The sequence below is a fragment of the Bombina bombina genome, chromosome 9 (assembly GCF_027579735.1).
Source record: "Bombina bombina isolate aBomBom1 chromosome 9, aBomBom1.pri, whole genome shotgun sequence".
Taxonomy (NCBI): domain Eukaryota; kingdom Metazoa; phylum Chordata; class Amphibia; order Anura; family Bombinatoridae; genus Bombina; species Bombina bombina.
In genome coordinates this window covers 221,653,232-221,671,090 of record NC_069507.1, presented here as the reverse complement: position 1 = coordinate 221,671,090, position 17,859 = coordinate 221,653,232, and the positions used below count along the sequence as shown (strand labels likewise).

General features: G+C 41.8%; 1 protein-coding gene across 1 annotated transcript in view; it reads left to right on the top strand.

Annotated features, from left to right (window-relative positions):
• The window catches only part of INPP5F (inositol polyphosphate-5-phosphatase F), a 318,517-nt gene that overhangs the window by 103,061 nt on the left and 197,597 nt on the right, over positions 1-17,859 (top strand). The window contains exon 2 of the mRNA XM_053692658.1: positions 487-567. Within this exon, the coding sequence (XP_053548633.1) occupies positions 487-567 (81 nt within the window). The remainder of the gene's footprint in view (positions 1-486; positions 568-17,859) is intronic.

The window sequence follows — 17,859 nt, the reverse complement described above, 5'->3', positions numbered from 1 at the left end:
TTACCTGATAAATGTATTTATTTTCAGGCAGGGAGAGTCCACGACCTGCCCTTATTTATGTTCAAGCGGCATTTTTTTTTGTTAAAACCTCAGGCACCTCTATACCTTTGTGTTATCTTCTTTTTCCATTTTCCTTCAATCGAATGACTGGGGGTTATGGATAAGGGAAGTGATACTTAACAGCTCTGCTGGGGTGCTCTTTGCCGCCTCCTACTGGCCAGGAGTGAATATTCTATTAGTAATTAGAATGATTTGTGGACTCTCCGTGCCGAGAAAGAGACCTTTATCAGGTGAGCATAATTTTTTTTAATTTTTTTTTCAAAATTCTATTATTTTGTTCTTCTTTAGTTTTCTAATCTTGCTCATGTAAGCAAAACACACATAGCACCCATCTTAGCACACATGTGAGGAGCACCCATCTGTACTGTAAAGCGTGACAGTGTTACATTTTTTACATCCCTAAATCTTCTGTTTGTTCTTCCATAGCTACCGACCTGCTTTTGGCTTGGAATCCGATTTGCCTGGGTCTTGTAGAAGGCGTCATTGGTAAAGTTCAGTTGCACACAGGTAAGTGCTTGCAAACATAACCTACATGTTGAGCTCATAATATAAAATGTTTAATTACATGTAGCAAACAAAAAGTTGCCAAATGCTTTCCTTGTTTTTGTTCCCGGTTCCTGTAATTATATTGAGAAAATTGTAGCCCTTCCAGTTCCTGCTAAAAGAGAAAGTGTAGACCCCGGACTTAAAGGGAAAGTTAAACTTTAAAGGGATATGAAGTTCAGCATTTAAACTTGCATGATTCAGATAGAAGTGAATTTAAATAAGTGTCTTAAAAGGACATGATCTATTTTCAAATGTTCTTTGTTCTCTTGGAATCCCTTTTTGGAAAAGAATACGCACATATTCTACACTAGTGGGAGCTAGTTGCTGATTGGTGCCTGCACACATTTGTCTCTTGTGATTGGCTAATGAGATGTGTTCAGCTAGCTGGCAGTAGTGCAATGCTTTTCTTTGAGCAAAGGATAACAAGAGAATGAAGCAAATTTTCATAATAAAAGTAAATTGGAAAGTTGTTTATATATGCATGTTCTATCCAAATCATGGAAGAACAGTTAGGGGTTGTCCCTTTTAATGACTCAGAGCAAGCAGTTTTTTAAAGGGATAGTAAACCCCGAAATTTTCTTTTATGATTCAGATAGAATATACAATTTTAAACAACTTTCCAATTTAATTCTATTATCTAATTTTCTTAATTCTCTTGTTATCCATTGCTGAAGGGACAGCATTGCACTACTGTCAGGAAGCTGAAAATATCTATTTAGCCAATCACAAGAGATGAATGTGTGCAGGCACCAATCAGCAGCAGCTCCCACTAGTGTATGATTTCTGCATATTCATTTTTTAACAAGGGATACTAAGATAACGAAGCACATTTGAAAATAGAAGTGAATATAAAAGTGTCTTAAAATGACCTGCTCTATCTGAATCATGCAAGTTTAATTTTGACTTTCCTATCCCTTTAAACAACATTCCAATTTACTTCTATTATCAAATTTGTTTGGTTTTCCTGATATCCTTTTGTTAAGCGAAAACTGATAGGAGCGTGCACGTGTCTTTAGCAGTCTATGATAGCAGTGTAACATTCCTATTAACAATGTTTGCAAACTCTGGTTGCCAGATGGCTAAATAAGTTTGCACGCTCCTGAGCACACCAATGATTACTCTTTAACAAAGTATACAGAGAGAACTAAGCAAAATTGATAATAGAAGTGTAATGAAAAGCTGTTTTAAAATCTTTTGCTCTATCCAATCCATTTGCTATCTTTGCTTCATTTTCTTTGGTGTCCTTTGTTGAAGGAGCAGCATTGCACTACTAGGAGCCAATGACAAGGGTCATAAATGTCCAACCACCAATCAGCAGTTAGCTCCTAAACCTACCTAGGTATGATTTTCAGAAAAGGATGACAAGAGAAGGATGCAAATTAGATAATAGAATAAAATTTGAAATTTGCATAAAATTGCATGCTGTGTCTGAATCATGTAAGTTTAATTTTGACTTTAATGTCTGTTTTTAATAAACCAAAACATTTTTAGGATAGCCCAATGCTTTGTTTGTTGTGAAAGAGATTTGAAGGGCCACTATAGTGATATAATTATATGCTCTAATTCATTAGAGCATGTAATGTTATCACTAGCAACTCTGTGTTTCTTTTTAAAGACACGATGAGTCCACGGATCATCATCCTTACTTGTGAGATATTGCCTCCTGGTCAGCAGGAGGAGGCAAAGAGCACCACAGCAGAGCTGTTAAATAGCTCCTCCCTTCCCTCCCACTCAAGTCATTCTCTTTGCCTGCGTTAGTGCTAGGAAGAGGTAAAGTGAGGTGTTGGGTTAGATTCTTCAATCAAGAGTTTTTTATTTTTAAAGTGGTGCCAGAGAGTGCTACTTTGTTCTGGGGTGTAGTCGTAGTCCATATCGGTCTCTACAGTAGAGCTTTTGGTGGCTTTAGAGCTATGGGAACTCGTGGGACATAATTCTCACTGCGCCTCCCATTTTCAGCTGCCCTATATCCTTCAGCCTGAGTTTCTTTCTGACTCAGCATGACTTTATCTTTCAGGCCAATGTGAGGGAGAGGACCTCTCAAGCTTGGGAACTGCCTTCCTGCCAGGCAGTGTTTGAGGTAAGTGCTACCTTTTCTGGGATTTAAGGAATCTCAGGGTTGTTATCTTAGCACTATGGCACATAAGGGGTTAATGGAGCCTTTTATGTGGGGACTGTGTTAGACTTTCTGAATATAAAGTCTTATTTGGGCAGTGATTTGGTGCAGGCACTGGGGCTGGAGTTAGTTTGCTCATTTTATTTTCAATGGAGGGCTCTGGTGGTTTCACTTTGATTTTTTTCTCTAGAGGGAAACATAGTGTTGCAGCACGCCCACGAAGGGTGGGACTTCCTGTTTTTTTGGCGCCTCTGCTTGTAGCGTTATTTTCAAGCAGTTGAAGGCTTCAGTTGGGCTGTACTGGTTTTCTGGGCTAGAGCAGCATGTAATCACCTTTTCATGCGCTTTTAGCACAGATGCGTCCTAAATCCGGTCCTTTTGACAGACTGCAGTAGCGGATCGTTTGCTTCTGGGATCCGTTTGCATTGGTTAAGGTAGGAGCACCTCAGCAGGTTGCTGTCGTGCAGAGGATTAATTATTTCTTATTTTTTCTGAGTGTTATTTTACTATAGTAAAATTTGCTGTTTTTGTCTGAGAAAGAAAAACCGTTTGAATTTAAAGAGACAGTAATGGTTTTTGATAATTTTATTTTATTGCTTTTTCCAGTATTTGTTCTGCTTAATATCAATATTTCTCTTGTAAGGTGTATCCAGTCCACGGATCATCCATTACTTGTGGGATATTCTCATTCCCAACAGGAAGTTGCAAGAGGACACCCACAGCAGAGCTGTTATATAGCTCCTCCCCTAACTGCCATATCCAGTCATTCTCTTGCAACTCTCAACACGCATGGAGGTAGTAAGTGAGAGTGGTGAAATATAGTTAGTTTTTTATCTTCAATCAAAAGTTTATTTTAAATAGTACCGGAGTTGTACTATTTTATCCCAGGCAGTAAATAGAAGACGAATCTGCCTGAGTTTTCTATGATCTTAGCAGGTTGTAACTAAGATCCATTGCTGTTCTCACATATGTCTGAGGAGAGAGGTAACTTCAGCGGGAGAATGGTGTGTAGTTTACTCTGCTATGAGGTATGTGCAGTTACAATTTTTTTCTAGAATTGGAAATGCTAGAAAATGCTGCTGATACCGGATTAATGTAAGTTAAGCCTGAATACAGTGATTTAATAGCGACTGGTATCATGCTTACTCTCAGGGGTAATACCCTTATAAAATTGCAATATAAAACGTTTGCTGGCATGTTTAATCGTTTTTATATATGCTTTGGTGATAAAACTTTATTGGGGCCTAGTTTTTTCCACATGGCTGGCTTAAAGGGACAGTCTAGGCCAAAATAAACTTTCATGATTCAGATAGAGCATGTAATTTTAAACAATTTTCCAATTTACTTTTATCACCAATTTTGCTTTGTTCTCTTGGTATTCTTAGTTGAAAGCTTAACCTAGGAGGTTCATATGCTAATTTCTTAGACCTTGAAGCCCACCTCTTTCAGATTGCATTTTAACAGTTTTTCACCACTAGAGGGTGTTAGTTCACGTATTTCATATAGATAACACTGTGCTTGTGCACGTGAAGTTATCTGGGAGCAGGCACTGATTGGCTAGACTGCAAGTCTGTCAAAAGAACTGAAAAAAGGGGCAGTTTGCTGAGGCTTAGATACAAGATAATCACAGAGGTTAAAAGTATATTATTATAACTGTGTTGGTTATGCAAAACTGGGAAATGGGTAATAAAGGGATTATCTATCTTTTAAAACAATACAAATTCTGGTTTAGACTGTCCCTTTAAATTTTGCCTAGAAATAGTTTCCTGAGGCTTTCCACTGTTGTAGTATGAGTGGGAGGGGCCTATTTTAGCGCTTTTTTTGCGCAGTTAAAATTACAGACTGAGACATCCAGCTTTCCTCAGAAGTCCCCTGAATGCTATAGGACATCTCCTAAAGGGCTCAAAGGCTTTCCAAAGTCGTTTATTGGGGAAGGTAGGGCCACAGCAGAGCTGTGGCAGTTTGTTGTGACTGTTAAAAAAAAGTTTTTTGATACGTTTTTTAACTAAGGGGTTAATCATCCATTTGCAAGTGGGTGCAATGCTCTGTTAGCTTATTATACACACTGTAAAAATTTTGTTTGTGTAACTGCCTTTTTTCACTGTTTTTCAAATTCTGACAAAATTTGTTTCTCTTAAAAGCACAGTACCGTTTTTTATATTTGCTTGTTAACTTGATTTAAAGTGTTTTCCAAGCTTGCTGGTCTCATTGCTAGTCTGTGTAAACATGTCTGACATAGAGGAAACTCCTTGTTCATAATGTTTAAAAGCCATGGTGGAACCCCCTCTTAGAATGTGTACCAAATGTACTGATTTCACTTTAAGCAATAAAGATCATATTCTGTCTTTAAAAAATTTATCACCAGAGGAATCTGACGAGGGGGAAGTTATGCCGACTAACTGTCCCCACGTGTCAGATCCTTTGACTCCCGCTCAAGGGACTCACGCTAAAATGGCGCCAAGTACATATAGGGCGCCCATAGCGATTACTTTACAAGACATGGCGGCAGTCATGGATAATACACTGTCAGCGGTATTAGCCAGACTACCTGAACTTAGAGGTAAGCGAGATAGCTCTGGGGTTAGACGAAATGCAGAGCATACTGATGCTTTAAGAACCATGTCTGATACTGCCTCACAATATGCAGAAGCTGAGGAAGGAGAGCTTCAGTCTGTGGGTGATGTTTCTGGATAGGATACCTGATTTTAATATTTCTACATTTAAATTTAAGCTTGAACACCTCCGCGTGCTGCTCAAAGAGATTTTAGCTGCTCTGAATGACTGTGATACAATTGCAGTGCCAGAGAAATTGTGTAGACTGGATAAATACTATGCAGTGCCGGTGTGTACTGATGTTTTTCCAATACCTAAAAGGTTTACAGAAATTATTACTAAGGAATGGGATAGACCAGGTGTGCCGTTCTCTCCCCCTCTTATTTTTAGAAAAATGTTTCCAATAGACGCCACCACACGGGACTTATGGCAGACAGTCCTTAAGGTGGAGGGAGCAGTTTCTACTTTAGCAAAGCGTACTACTATCCCTGTCGAGGACAGTTATGCTTTTTTAGATCCAATGGATAAGAAATTAGAAGGTTAACTTAAGAAAATGATCTAGACAAATCAGAATAGAGGGCGCCACATAGTGCAGATCAGAAGGTAAATAATATAACATGCAAAGAGGACATAAGAATCCTACTCACAATAAGTAAAGCACAGATGTGCAAAACCAGCAATCCGGAACCACTCGTCGTCCGGTAGACCGATAGATGTTTATCACAAGGGTAGATCCTCGTCTCACCAGGGAGAGTCCAGGGATACTCAGGGATGTTTGAACAGAAGTCAGTCCACAATAAAGGAATCCAGCAATGACCAGTCTCACGCCTCAGGCAGCTGGAAGGGAGACTAGAGCAACTTATACCGCACTAAGGATATTACACAGCAAAGAAAAAAAAAAAACTTAATTATCAGTTCAGAAAAACCTTGAGTTCACTAAGAACAAACTGGGAATTTACTGACTGTTTTGGAAGTTTAGCTGGTGAAAAGTTGAAAAGTCTATGTAGAAAAGGAGTCAGTAAAAGGACTCAGTACTTGTTTGCTTAACTTAAGAAAATGTTTATTCAACAAGGTTTTATCCTACAGCCTCTTGCATGCATTGCTCCTGTCACTGCTGCTGCGGCGTTCTGGTTTGAGTCTCTGGAAGAGGCTTTACAGGTAGCGACTCCATTGGATGACATACTTGGCAAGCTTAGGGCACTTAAGCTAGCCAATTCCTTTGTTTCTGATGCCATTGTTCATTTGACTAAACTAACGGCTAAGAATTCTGGTTTTGCTATACAGGCGCGCAGGGCGCTATGGCTTAAATCATGGTCAGCTGACGTGACTTCAAAATCTAAGCTACTTAATATTCCCTTCAAGGGGCAGACCCTATTCGGGCCTGGTTTGAAGGAGATTATTGCTGATATCACTGGAGGAAAAGGTCATGCCCTTCCTCAGGACAGGTCCAAATCAAGGGCCAAACAGTCTAATTTTCGTGCCTTTCGAAACTTCAAGGCAGGTGCGGCATCAGCTTCCTCTAATGCAAAACAAGAGGGAACTTTTGCTCAGTCCAAGACGGTCTGGAGACCAAACCAGACCTGGAACAAAGGTAAGCAGGCCAAAAAGCCTGCTGCTGCCTCTAAGACAGCATGAAGGAACGGCCCCCTCTCCGGTAACGGATCTAGTAGGGGGCAGACTTTCACTCTTTGCCCAGGTGTTGGCAAGAGATGTCCAGGATCCCTTGGCGCTGGAAATTATATCCCAGGGATATCTTCTGGATTTCAAAGCTTCCCCCCCCCCCCAAAAGGGAGATTTCACCTTTCACAATTATCTGCAAACCAGATAAAGAGAGAGGCATTCTTACACTGTGTACGAGACCTCCTAGTTATGGGAGTGATCCATCCAGTTCCAAAGGAGGAACAGGGACAGGGTTTTTACTCAAATCTGTTTGTGGTTCCCAAAAAAGAGGGAACCTTCAGACCAATTTTGGATCTAAAGATCTTAAACAAATTCCTCAAAGTTCCATCATTCAAGATGGAAACTATTCGTACCATCCTACCTATGATCCAGGAGGGTCAATATATGACTACAGTGGGTTTAAAGGATGCTTATCTTCACATTCCGATACACAAAGATCATCATCGGTTTCTCAGGTTTGCCTTTCTAGACAGGCATTACCAGTTTGTAGCCCTTCCCTTTGGATTAGCTACAGCCCCAAGAATCTTTACGAAGGTTCTGGGGTCACTTCTGTCGGTCCTAAGACCGCGGGGCATATCAGTGGCCCCTTATTTAGACGACATCCTGATACAGGCGTCAAACTTCCAAATTGCCAAGTCTCATACGGACGTAGTACTGGCATTTCTGAGATCGCATGGGTGGAAAGTGAACGAGGAAAAGAGTTCTCTATCCCCACTCACAAGAGTTTCCTTTCTAGGGACTCTGATAGATTCTATAGAAAGGAAAATTTACCTGACGGAGTCCAGGTTATCAAAGCTTCTAAATTCCTGCCGTGTTCTTCATTCCATTCCGCGCCCTTCGGTGGCTCAGTGCATGGAAGTAATCGGCTTAATGGTAGCGGCAATGGACATAGTGCCGTTTGCACGACTACATCTCAGACCGCTGCAGCTATGCATGCTCAGTCAGTGGAACGGGATTACACAGATTTGTCCCCTCTACTAAATCTGGATCAAGAGACCAGGGATTCTCTTCTCTGGTGGCTATCTCGGGTCCATCTGTCCAAAGGTATGACCTTTCGCAGGCCAGATTGGACAATTGTAACAACAGATGCCAGCCTTCTGGGTTGGGGTGCAGTCTGGAACTCCCTGAAGGCTCAGGGATCGTGGACTCAGGAGGAGACACTCCTTCCAATAAATATTCTGGAACTGAGAGCGATATTCAATGCTCTTCAGGCTTGGCCTCAGTTAGCAACTCTGAGGTACATCAGATTTCAGTCCGACAACATCATGACTGTGGCTTACATCAACCATCAAGGGGGAACAAGAATTTCCCTAGTGATGTTAGAAGTCTCAAAGATAATTCGCTGGGCAGAGATTCACTCTTGCCACCTATCAGCTATCCATATCCCAGGTGTAGAGAACTGGGAGGTGGATTTTCTAAGTCGTCAGACTTTTCATCCGGGAGAGTGGGAACTCCATCCGGAGGTGTTTGCCCAATTGATTTATTGTTGGGGAAAACCAGAACTGGATCTCATGGCGTCTCGCCAGAACCCCAAGTTTCCTTGTTACGGATCCAGGTCCAGGGATCCCAAGGCGACCCTGATAGATGCTCTAGCAGCGCCCTGGTCTTTCAACCTGGCTTATGTGTTTCCACCGTTTCCTCTGCTCCCTCGACTGATTGCCAAGGTCAAGCAGGAGAGAGCATCAGTGATTTTGATATCTCCTGCGTGGCCACGCAGGACCTGGTATGCAGATCTGGTGGACATGTCATCCTTTCCACCATAGACTCTGCCTCTGAGACAGGACCTTCTACGTCAGGGTCCTTTCAACTATCCAAATCTAATTTCTCTGAGACTGACTGCCTGGACATTGAACGCTTGATTTTAGTCATTGATACCTTAATACAGGCACGAAAGCCTGTTACCAGGAAAATTTACCATAAGATATGGCGTAAATATCTTTATTGGTGTGAATCCAAAGGTTACTCATGGAGTAAGGTCAGGATTCCCAGAATATTATCCTTTCTTCAAGATGGTTTGGAAAAGGATTGTCAGCTAGTTCCTTAAAAGGACAGATTTCTGCTCTGTCTATTCTTTTGCACAAGCGTCTGGCAGATGTTCCAGACGTTCAGGCATTTTGTCAGGCTTTGGTTAGAATCAAGCCTGTGTTTAAACCTGTTGCTCCCCCATGGAGCTTAAATTTGGTTCTTAAGGTTCTTCAAGGAGTTCCGTTTGAACCTCTTCATTCCATAGATATCAAACTTTTATCTTGGAAAGTTCTTTTTTTGGTAGCTATTTCCTCGGCTCGTAGAGTCTCCGAGTTATCTGCTTTACAATGTGATTCTCCTTATCTGATCTTCCATTCGGATAAGGTAGTCCTGCGTACCAAACCTGGGTTTTTACCTAAGGTGGTATCTAACAAGAATATCAATCAAGAGATTGTTGTTCCATCCTTGTGTCCTAATCCTTCTTCAAAGAAGGAACGTCTATTACACAATCTGGACGTGGTTCGTGCTTTAAAGTTTTACTTACAAGCTACTAAAGTTTTTCGTCAAACATCTGCTTTGTTTGTTGTCTACTCTGGACAGAGGAGAGGTCAAAAGGCTTCGGCAACCTCTCTTTCTTTTTGGCTAAGAAGCTTAATCCGCTTAGCCTATGAGACTGCTGGACAGCAGCCTCCTGAAATGATTACAGCTCATTCTACTAGAGCTGTGGCTTCCACTTGGGCCTTTAAAAATGAGGCTTCTGTTGAACAGATTTGCAAGGCGGCGACTTGGTCTTCGCTTCATACTTTTTCCAAATTCTACAAATTTGATACTTTTGCTTCTTTGGAGGCTATTTTTGGGAGAACGGTTCTACAGGCAGTGGTACCTTCCGTTTAAGTACCTGCCTTGTCCCTCCCTTCATCCGTGTACTTTAGCTTTGGTATTGGTATCCCACAAGTAATGGATGATCCGTGGAATGGATACACCTTACAAGAGAAAACACAATTTATGCTTACCTGATAAATTTATTTCTCTTGTGGTGTATCCAGTCCACGGCCCTCCCTGTCATTTTAAGGCAGGTAATTTCTTCATGTAAACTACAGTCACCACTGCACCCTATGGTTTCTCCTTTCTCTGCGTGTTTTCGGTCGAATGACTGGTTATGGCAGTTAGGGGAGGAGCTATATAACAGCTCTGCTGTTGGTGTCCTCTTGCAACTTCCTGTTGGGAATGAGAATATCCCACAAGTAATGGATGATCCGTGGACTGGATACACCACAAGAGAAATAAATTTATCAGGTAAGCATAAATTGTGTTTTTTGTGAAAAGATGGATCAAGATGAGGTGCAAGGAGTTACATGTGCTTTATGTCTTGATGCAAATGTGGAACCACCAATCCCTTTTTGTCCTACATGTATTGAAAGGACTGTAAGTTCTAGGGATAACATTTTTACTGAGCCAATCCTCACTCAGGCGGATGTTGTCTTCTGATGAGGGTCAATTTATGCTGCAACTTTCTCCCCAAGCGTCCCAAAAATGCCCTGCACTTCTGCTCTAGCTCCGGCTGGAGTTACTTTAAAGGACATAGCGGCGGTTATGTCCTCCACAATTTCTGATGCGTTGTCTGATTTCCTATGCTTCAAGGTAAGCGCAAGAGGAAAGACAAGCATGTTATCAGTGAGGTTTCTGATGCCATGGTGGTCTCAGAGGTACCCTCCCAAGGAACTGAAATGAAGGGTATAGAGATCTTATCAGATGGCGAGGTTTCAGATTCAGAACCTTTGACTGATTTAGAGGTTGTCTCTTTCCGATGTAAGCTAGAACATCTCCGTTTGTTACTTAGGGAGGTGTTGGTTACCTTAGACGACTGTGATTCCACAGTAGTAGACGCTCCTGTGAAGGCGAGTAAATTGGACAGATATTTCAAAGTTCCAACTTTCTCAGATGTTTTTCCATTTCCTAAGCGAGCGTCAGAGATTGTTTCTAAGGAATGGGAGAGACCAGGTATTCCCTTCTCTCCGTCTCCTATTTTCAGGAAGATGTTTCCTATAGCTGATGCTATCAAAGAAACTTGGCAAATGGTACCTAAGGTGGAAGGGGCTATCTCCACCTTATCCAAGCGACCTACTATTCCTATTGAGGATAGCTGTGCCTTTAAGTTGGAGGGTCTACTTAAAAAGATTTATGTTCATCAGGGTCTGCTGTTGCAGCTACTGCGTGCATTGCTACTGTCACTAGTGCGGTAGCTTATTGGTTTGATGCTCTGTCTGAGTCTCTTAAGTCTGAGACTTCTTTTGGAGGATATCCAAGATTAGGATTAAAGCTCTGAAGTTAGCCAATGCTTTTATTATGGCTGCTTCTCTGCAAATTACTAAATTAGCAGCTAAGAGTTCAAGGTTTTCTATCCTAGCCTGCAGAGCCTTGTGGTTAAAGCCTTGGTCTGCAGACGTTTCATCTAAGTCTAAGCTTCTAGCTATTCCTTACAAGGGAAAGACCTTGTTTGGACCTGGTCTGAAGGAAATTATCTCTGACATCACGGGAGGTAAGGGTCATCTCCTTCCTCAGGATAAGAGAAATAAGTAAAACGGACGACAAAGTAATTTTTGTTCCTTTCGCAATATCAAGGGCAATTCCTTCTCTTCTTCCTCCAAACACGAAGGAAACTATTGGCAATCTAAGCCTACTTGGAGACCCAACCATCCTTGGAACAAGGGTAAACAGTCCAAGAAGCCTGCTGCTGACTCCAAAACAGCATGGAGGGCATGCCCACGATCCGGGACCGGATCTGGTGGGTGGCAGACTTTTTCTTTGTTCAGGCTTGGGTGCGAGACGTTCAGGACCCCTGGGCTACAGAAATAGTGTCCCAGGGATACAAACTGGAGTTAAAAAAAAATTCTTCCTCGAGGAAGATTTCTTCTTTCAGGATTATCTGCAAACCAGATAAAAAGAGAGGCGTTCTTACATTGTGTAAGAGACCTCTCCTCCCTGTGAGTGATTATTCCCTTTCCTGTACAGGAACACGGGCAGGGTTTTTATTCAAATCTGTTTGTAGTTCCCAAGAAGGAGGGAACTTTCAGACCTATTTTAGACCTCAAGAGTCTGAACAAGTTTCTCAGAGTTCCATCTTTCAAGATGGAAACTATTCGTACCATTCTTCCATTGATCCAGGAGGTCTTAAAGGATGCATATCTACATGTTCCTATCCACAGAGATCATTACAAGTTCCTAAGGTTTGCCTTTCTGGACAGACACTTTCAGTTCGTGGCTCTTCCTTTCGGGTTGGCCACGGCACCCAGAATTTTCACAAAGGTTCTGGGGTCTCTGCTGGCGGTTTTAAGACCGCAGGGCATTGCGGTGGTGCCTTATCTGGACGATATTCTAATCCAGGCGCTATCTTGTCAACAAGCTAGTTCCCATACCAACATTGTACTATTCTTCCTGAGAACTCATGGGTGGAAGGTAAATCTGAAAAAGAGTTCTTTAATCCCGAAAGCAAAGGTGACTTTCTTGGGAACTGTAATCGATTCTATATCCATGAGGTATTTTCTGACAGAGGTCAGGAAGTCAAAGATTCTAGATACCTGTCCGTCAGTGGCCCAGTACATGGAAGTAATCGGACTGATGGTGGCGGCAATGGACATCATCCCGTTTGCTCGGTTTCACCTCAGACCTCTGCAGTTAAACATGCTCAGGCTGTGGAATGGAGATTATGCAGACTTGTCTCCTCAAATAACCCTGGAGCAGGAGAAAAGGGACTCACTTCAATGGTGGTTGTCTCTGGATCATCTATCCCAGGGAACATGCTTTCACAGACCATCTTGGGTGATTGTGACAACAGATGCCAGCCTTCTAGGGTGGGGAGCTGTCTGGGGTCCTCTAAAGGCTCAGGGAGTGTGGACTCCGGCGGAGTCTGTTCTTCCTATAAACATCCTGGAACTGAGAGCCATTTTCAATTCTCTTCTAGCCTGGCCTCAGTTGGCTTCGGCCCAGTTCATCAGATTCTAGACTGACAATATAACGACAGTGGCTTACATCAATCATCAGGGAGGAACGAGGAGTTCCCTAGCGATGACAGAGGTAGCCAAGATAATCCAGTGGGCAGAAGCCCATTCTTGCCATCTGTCAGCGATCCATATCCCAGGGGTGGACAACTGGGAGGCGGACTTTCTGAGCAAGCAGACCTTTCATCCGGGAGATTGGGAACTTCATCCGGAAGTATTCTCCAACCTGATTCTCAAATGGGGTCGGCCGGAGTTAGATCTCATGGCGTCTCGTCAGAATGCCAAGCTCCCGAGATACGGGTCAAGGTCCAGGGATCCTCAGGCGGAGCTGATAGATGCTCTAGCAGTTCCTTGGTCCTTCAGCCTAGCATATCTTTTTCCTCCGTTTGCTCTTTTTCCTCGAGTCATTGCTTGAATCAAACAGGAGAAGGCATCAGTGATCCTCATTGCTCCGGCGTGGCCTCGCAGGATTTGGTATGCCGATCTGGTGGACATGTCATCCCTGCCACCTTGAAGACTGCCATTAAGGAAGGATCTTCTCATTCAAGGACCCTTCCTTCATCCAAATCTAATTTCTCTGAAGCTGACTGCTTGGAGATTGAACGCTTAATTCTATCCAAGCGGGGTTTTTCTGATTCGGTCATAGACACCTTGATTCAGGCACGTAAGCCTGTAACTAGAAAAATGTACTATAAGATATGGCGTAAATATCCTTATTGGTGTGAATCCAAGGGCTACTCATGGAGTAGAGTTAGGATTCCCAGAATCTTGTCTCTTCTCCAAGAAGGATTGGAGAAAGGTTTATCGGCAAGTTCCCTAAGGGGTCAGATCTCTGCTTTATCTATTTTGTTACACAAACGTCTGGCTGATGTCCCAGATGTTCAATCCTTTTGTCAGGCCTTGGTTAGGATCAAGCCTGTGTTCAAACCAATTACTCCTCCATGGAGTCTGAATTTAGTTCTTAAGGTTCTTCAAGGGGCTCCATTTGAGCCTATGCATTCCTTAGATATTAAGTTGTTATCTTGGAAAGTTTTATTTCTTGTTGCTATTTCTTCAGCTCGAAGAGTGTTTGAGCTTTCGGCGTTGCAATACAGTTCGCCTTACCTTATTTACCATTCGGATAAAGTAGTTTTACGTACTAAACTGGGGTTTCTTCCTAAGGTTGTTTCAGACAGGAACATTAATCAGGAGATTGTTGTTCCTTCCTTATGTCCTAATCCTCCTCCTCAGAAGGAAAGACTTCTACATAATTTGGACGTAGTCTGTGCTTTGAAGTTTTACTTACAAGCAACTTAAGACTTTCGTCAGTCTTCTTCTCTGTTTGTAATTTTTTTAGGAAAACGTAACGGTCAGAAAGCTTTCTTTTTGGTTGAGGAGTATCATCCGATTTGCATATGACACTGCTGGACAGCAGCCTCCTGAAAGAATTACGGCTCATTCCACTAGGGCGGTTGCTTCCTCATGGGCATTCAAAAATGATGCTTCTGTGGAACAGATTTGCAAGGCTGCAACTTGGTCTTCTCTTCCCACTTTTTCAAAATTTTACAAATTTGATACTTTTGCCTCGTCTGAGGCTGTTTTTGGGAGAAAGGTTCTTCAAGCAGTGGTGCCTTCCGTTTAGGTTCCCTGCCTTGTCCCTTCCTTATCATCCGTGTACTCTAGCTTTGGTATTGTATCCCACTAGTAAGGATGATGATCCGTGGACTCATTGTGTCTTTTAAAAAGAAAAGAAAATTTATGCTTACCTGATAAAGTTGTTTCCTTTTAGACACGATGAGTCCACGGCCCGTCCTGTTCTTTTAAAGACAGGTTGTTATTTTTTGTAAACTTCAGACACCTCTGCACCTTGGCTTTTCCTTTCTCTTTCTAACTTCGGTCAAATGACTGAAGTGGGAGGGAAGGGAGGAGCTATTTAACAGCTCTGCTGTGGTGCTCTTTGCCTCCTCCTGCTGACCAGGAGGCGATATCCCACAAGTAAGGATGATGATCCGTGGACTCATTGTGTCTAAAAAGAAACAAATTTATCAAGTAAGCATAAATTTTCTTTTTAACACAAACATCTAAGCTACTAGCACTGTTGATTGGATCAGCAGCAATTTCCACTTAAAGCTGTGCATTAACTATGTGCTTAATCCTATGTGGGGGTTAAACCCATACAGTTGCAGCATTACTAGTGATACAATTACATACTCTCACTTTTATCACTATAATGGCATGATCAGTCACCAATACAACATTATAAATTCTCTCAGTTACAACATACACTGTCTCTTTATTTGATATGTGTTTTAGTTGTATATAGCCCAGTACATTAGGATGACATATCAGTTCTCCAAGTTCCATATTTTCATGTAGTGGTACAGGTAGAAAACCCTTTATCCAAACTGCTTGAAACCGGAAAGGTTTGGATGTTGGAATAGTTTGCATTTTTTAAAATGAGACATTTGGGAAGTATCTGTAAGACAATGAGCATTAGAAGGAAGTACCTTTAAGACAATGAGCATTAGGAGGAAGTACCTATAAGACAATGAGCGTTAGGAGGAAGCACCTGCAAGACAATGCGCGTTAGGAGGAAGTACCTGTAAGACAATGAGCGTTAGTAGGAAGTACTTGTAAGACAATGAGCATTTGAAGGAAGTACTGAGTGGTTTGTTCGATGTCAATGCACAGTATACCTCATGCATTGACTGTGTAACACATGTTGCTTTGCTATGTTCTGGCTTGGACCTGCCACAGGTGTGCTTTGTGAATAGTCATTCTTTCCTAGCAGAAGTAACATAGTAGATGAGGTTGAAAAAAGACCGAAGTCCATCGAGTTCAACCTATACAAATATGCAGTAAATTACTTACAAAAAGCTCCAGTTACACTTAAATAATCCCACTAAAAGGCGACCCATTTAATACAAGCAATCATATCCATGAATTTTGTTTCTAGACAGAAATGTATCCAAACAATTTTTAAATGTATCTATGGTATTAGCATTCACTACCTCCTTTGGTAATGAGTTCCACAATTTTATTGCTCTTACAGTGAAAAAACCTTTCCGTTGCAAGATATTAAATCTCCTTTCCTCCAAGCTTAAATTGTGACGTCTTGTCGCAAACAATTTTCTTGGAATAAACAGAGCTTCTGCCATCTCTGTATATGGGCCTTGAATATATTTATATAAAGTAATCACGTCACCTCTCAAGCGCCTTTTTTCTAAAGAAAACAGATCCAGTTTGGCTAGCCTCTCCTCATAGCTTAAATTCTCCATTCTCCTTGTTAGCTTTGTGGCCCTTCTCTGAACTTTTTCTAGTTCTGCAGTATCTTTTTTTGCAATCGGTCCCCAGAACTGCACTCCATACTCAAGGTGAGGTCTTACCAGGGATTTATATAGTGACAGAATTATACTTTTCTCCTTTCAATCAATACATCTTTTAATACATGCTAGTATCTTATTAGCCGCTGCCCTTCATTGTGCACCCATCTTTAGCTTGTTATCTATTACTACTCCCAAATCCCATTTCTCCTCAGTTTGGTCCCATTTAAATAATACATTTCCTACTTATTTTTACTTCCAAAATGTAAAACCTTGCATTTTCCCCGTATTAAATCTTATTTTCCATTTACCTGCCCATACTTCTAATTTTTGCAGATCCGTTTGTAACGAAAGTTCATCCTGCTCTGACCTAATGACCTCACACAAATTTGTATCATCTGCAAAAATAGAGATGTCGCTATTTAATCCTTGCTCCAAGTCATTTATAAAAAATATTAAAAAGAACAGGGCCCTGTACTGATCCCTGGGGGACTCAACTGATTACCTTTGCCCAATCTGAGCATGATCTATTCACTACTACTCGTTGCTTCCTATCTTTTATCCAGTTATTGGAAAAACTGACCAAATTTATTGGACTTAACCTTCAAAGCATTTTATTAACCGCTGTGTCATTTCATGGTTTTAAACTATAATGACCCCTCTCTTTTTTCACTAGATAACTACTAGTGTGGTCACTATCATTGGCTTCATGTAAATCTACACTTGTCCTTTCTTTAGTTCTGTCCTTAAAGGGACATTGTACACTAAAAAAATTTTTAATGACACGGTGAGTCCACGGATCATCATAATTACTGTTGGGAATATCACTCCTGGCCAGCAGGAGGCGGCAAAGAGCACCAAAGCAAAGCTGTTAATATCACTCCCTCACCCTCAAACCCCAGTCATTCTCTTTGCCAGTACAAGGAGATGGTAAAGTTTTAGGTGATCTGAAGATTCTTCAATCAAGAGTTTATTTTTAAAGCAGAGCTGGCTTTTCTGTTTTTTTACTGGGGTCTAGCTGCGTTCCACGTCAGTCTCTTCAGAAGAGCTGTGGTGGCTTTTGAGCATTTGGAAACTGGTGGGGTTTTTATCTCTCACTGTGCCTTCCATGTCTGGTGCTGCCCTACCCTGAATGTCTGACTAGGTTTAGTCAGTCTTTCGTTTTTCCACGGGTCTATGGGGGGGAGGAAGCCTTCTCATATCTGTGTGCTGCCCTCCTGCCGGGCAGATCGGACTCATGTAAGTGCCTGTTTTTAATTTTTCTTTGCTGCAAAAAGAAATATGGCACTTTTCTAGGTATGAGGACTGTAAAATCTATGTGGGAATTTTATTGGCAGTATGTGGGCACTGTGAGACACTTTGGAGGAGAGGCTCTGTTTGTGCAGCAGTGTTTGCTACGTGTGTTGTTTTCATACCGGCTTTTTTGTGATAAGTGTTATGGCGGCCGGTCTTTTGGTTACGCCAACAATTAGGAGGGACGGTTTTCTGAGGCGGCAATTAAGTTGCACGTCTTTCCGGAGCTCTGTTGGTGTTCCGGTCTGTGTGGAGGTTGCTGGTGGCATTGTCGGCTAAAATGCCTTGGGGCTTTATTGCACTTCTGCTACTTTTTGGGTCCGGATCGTTGAGTATATTTTCCGGCTAT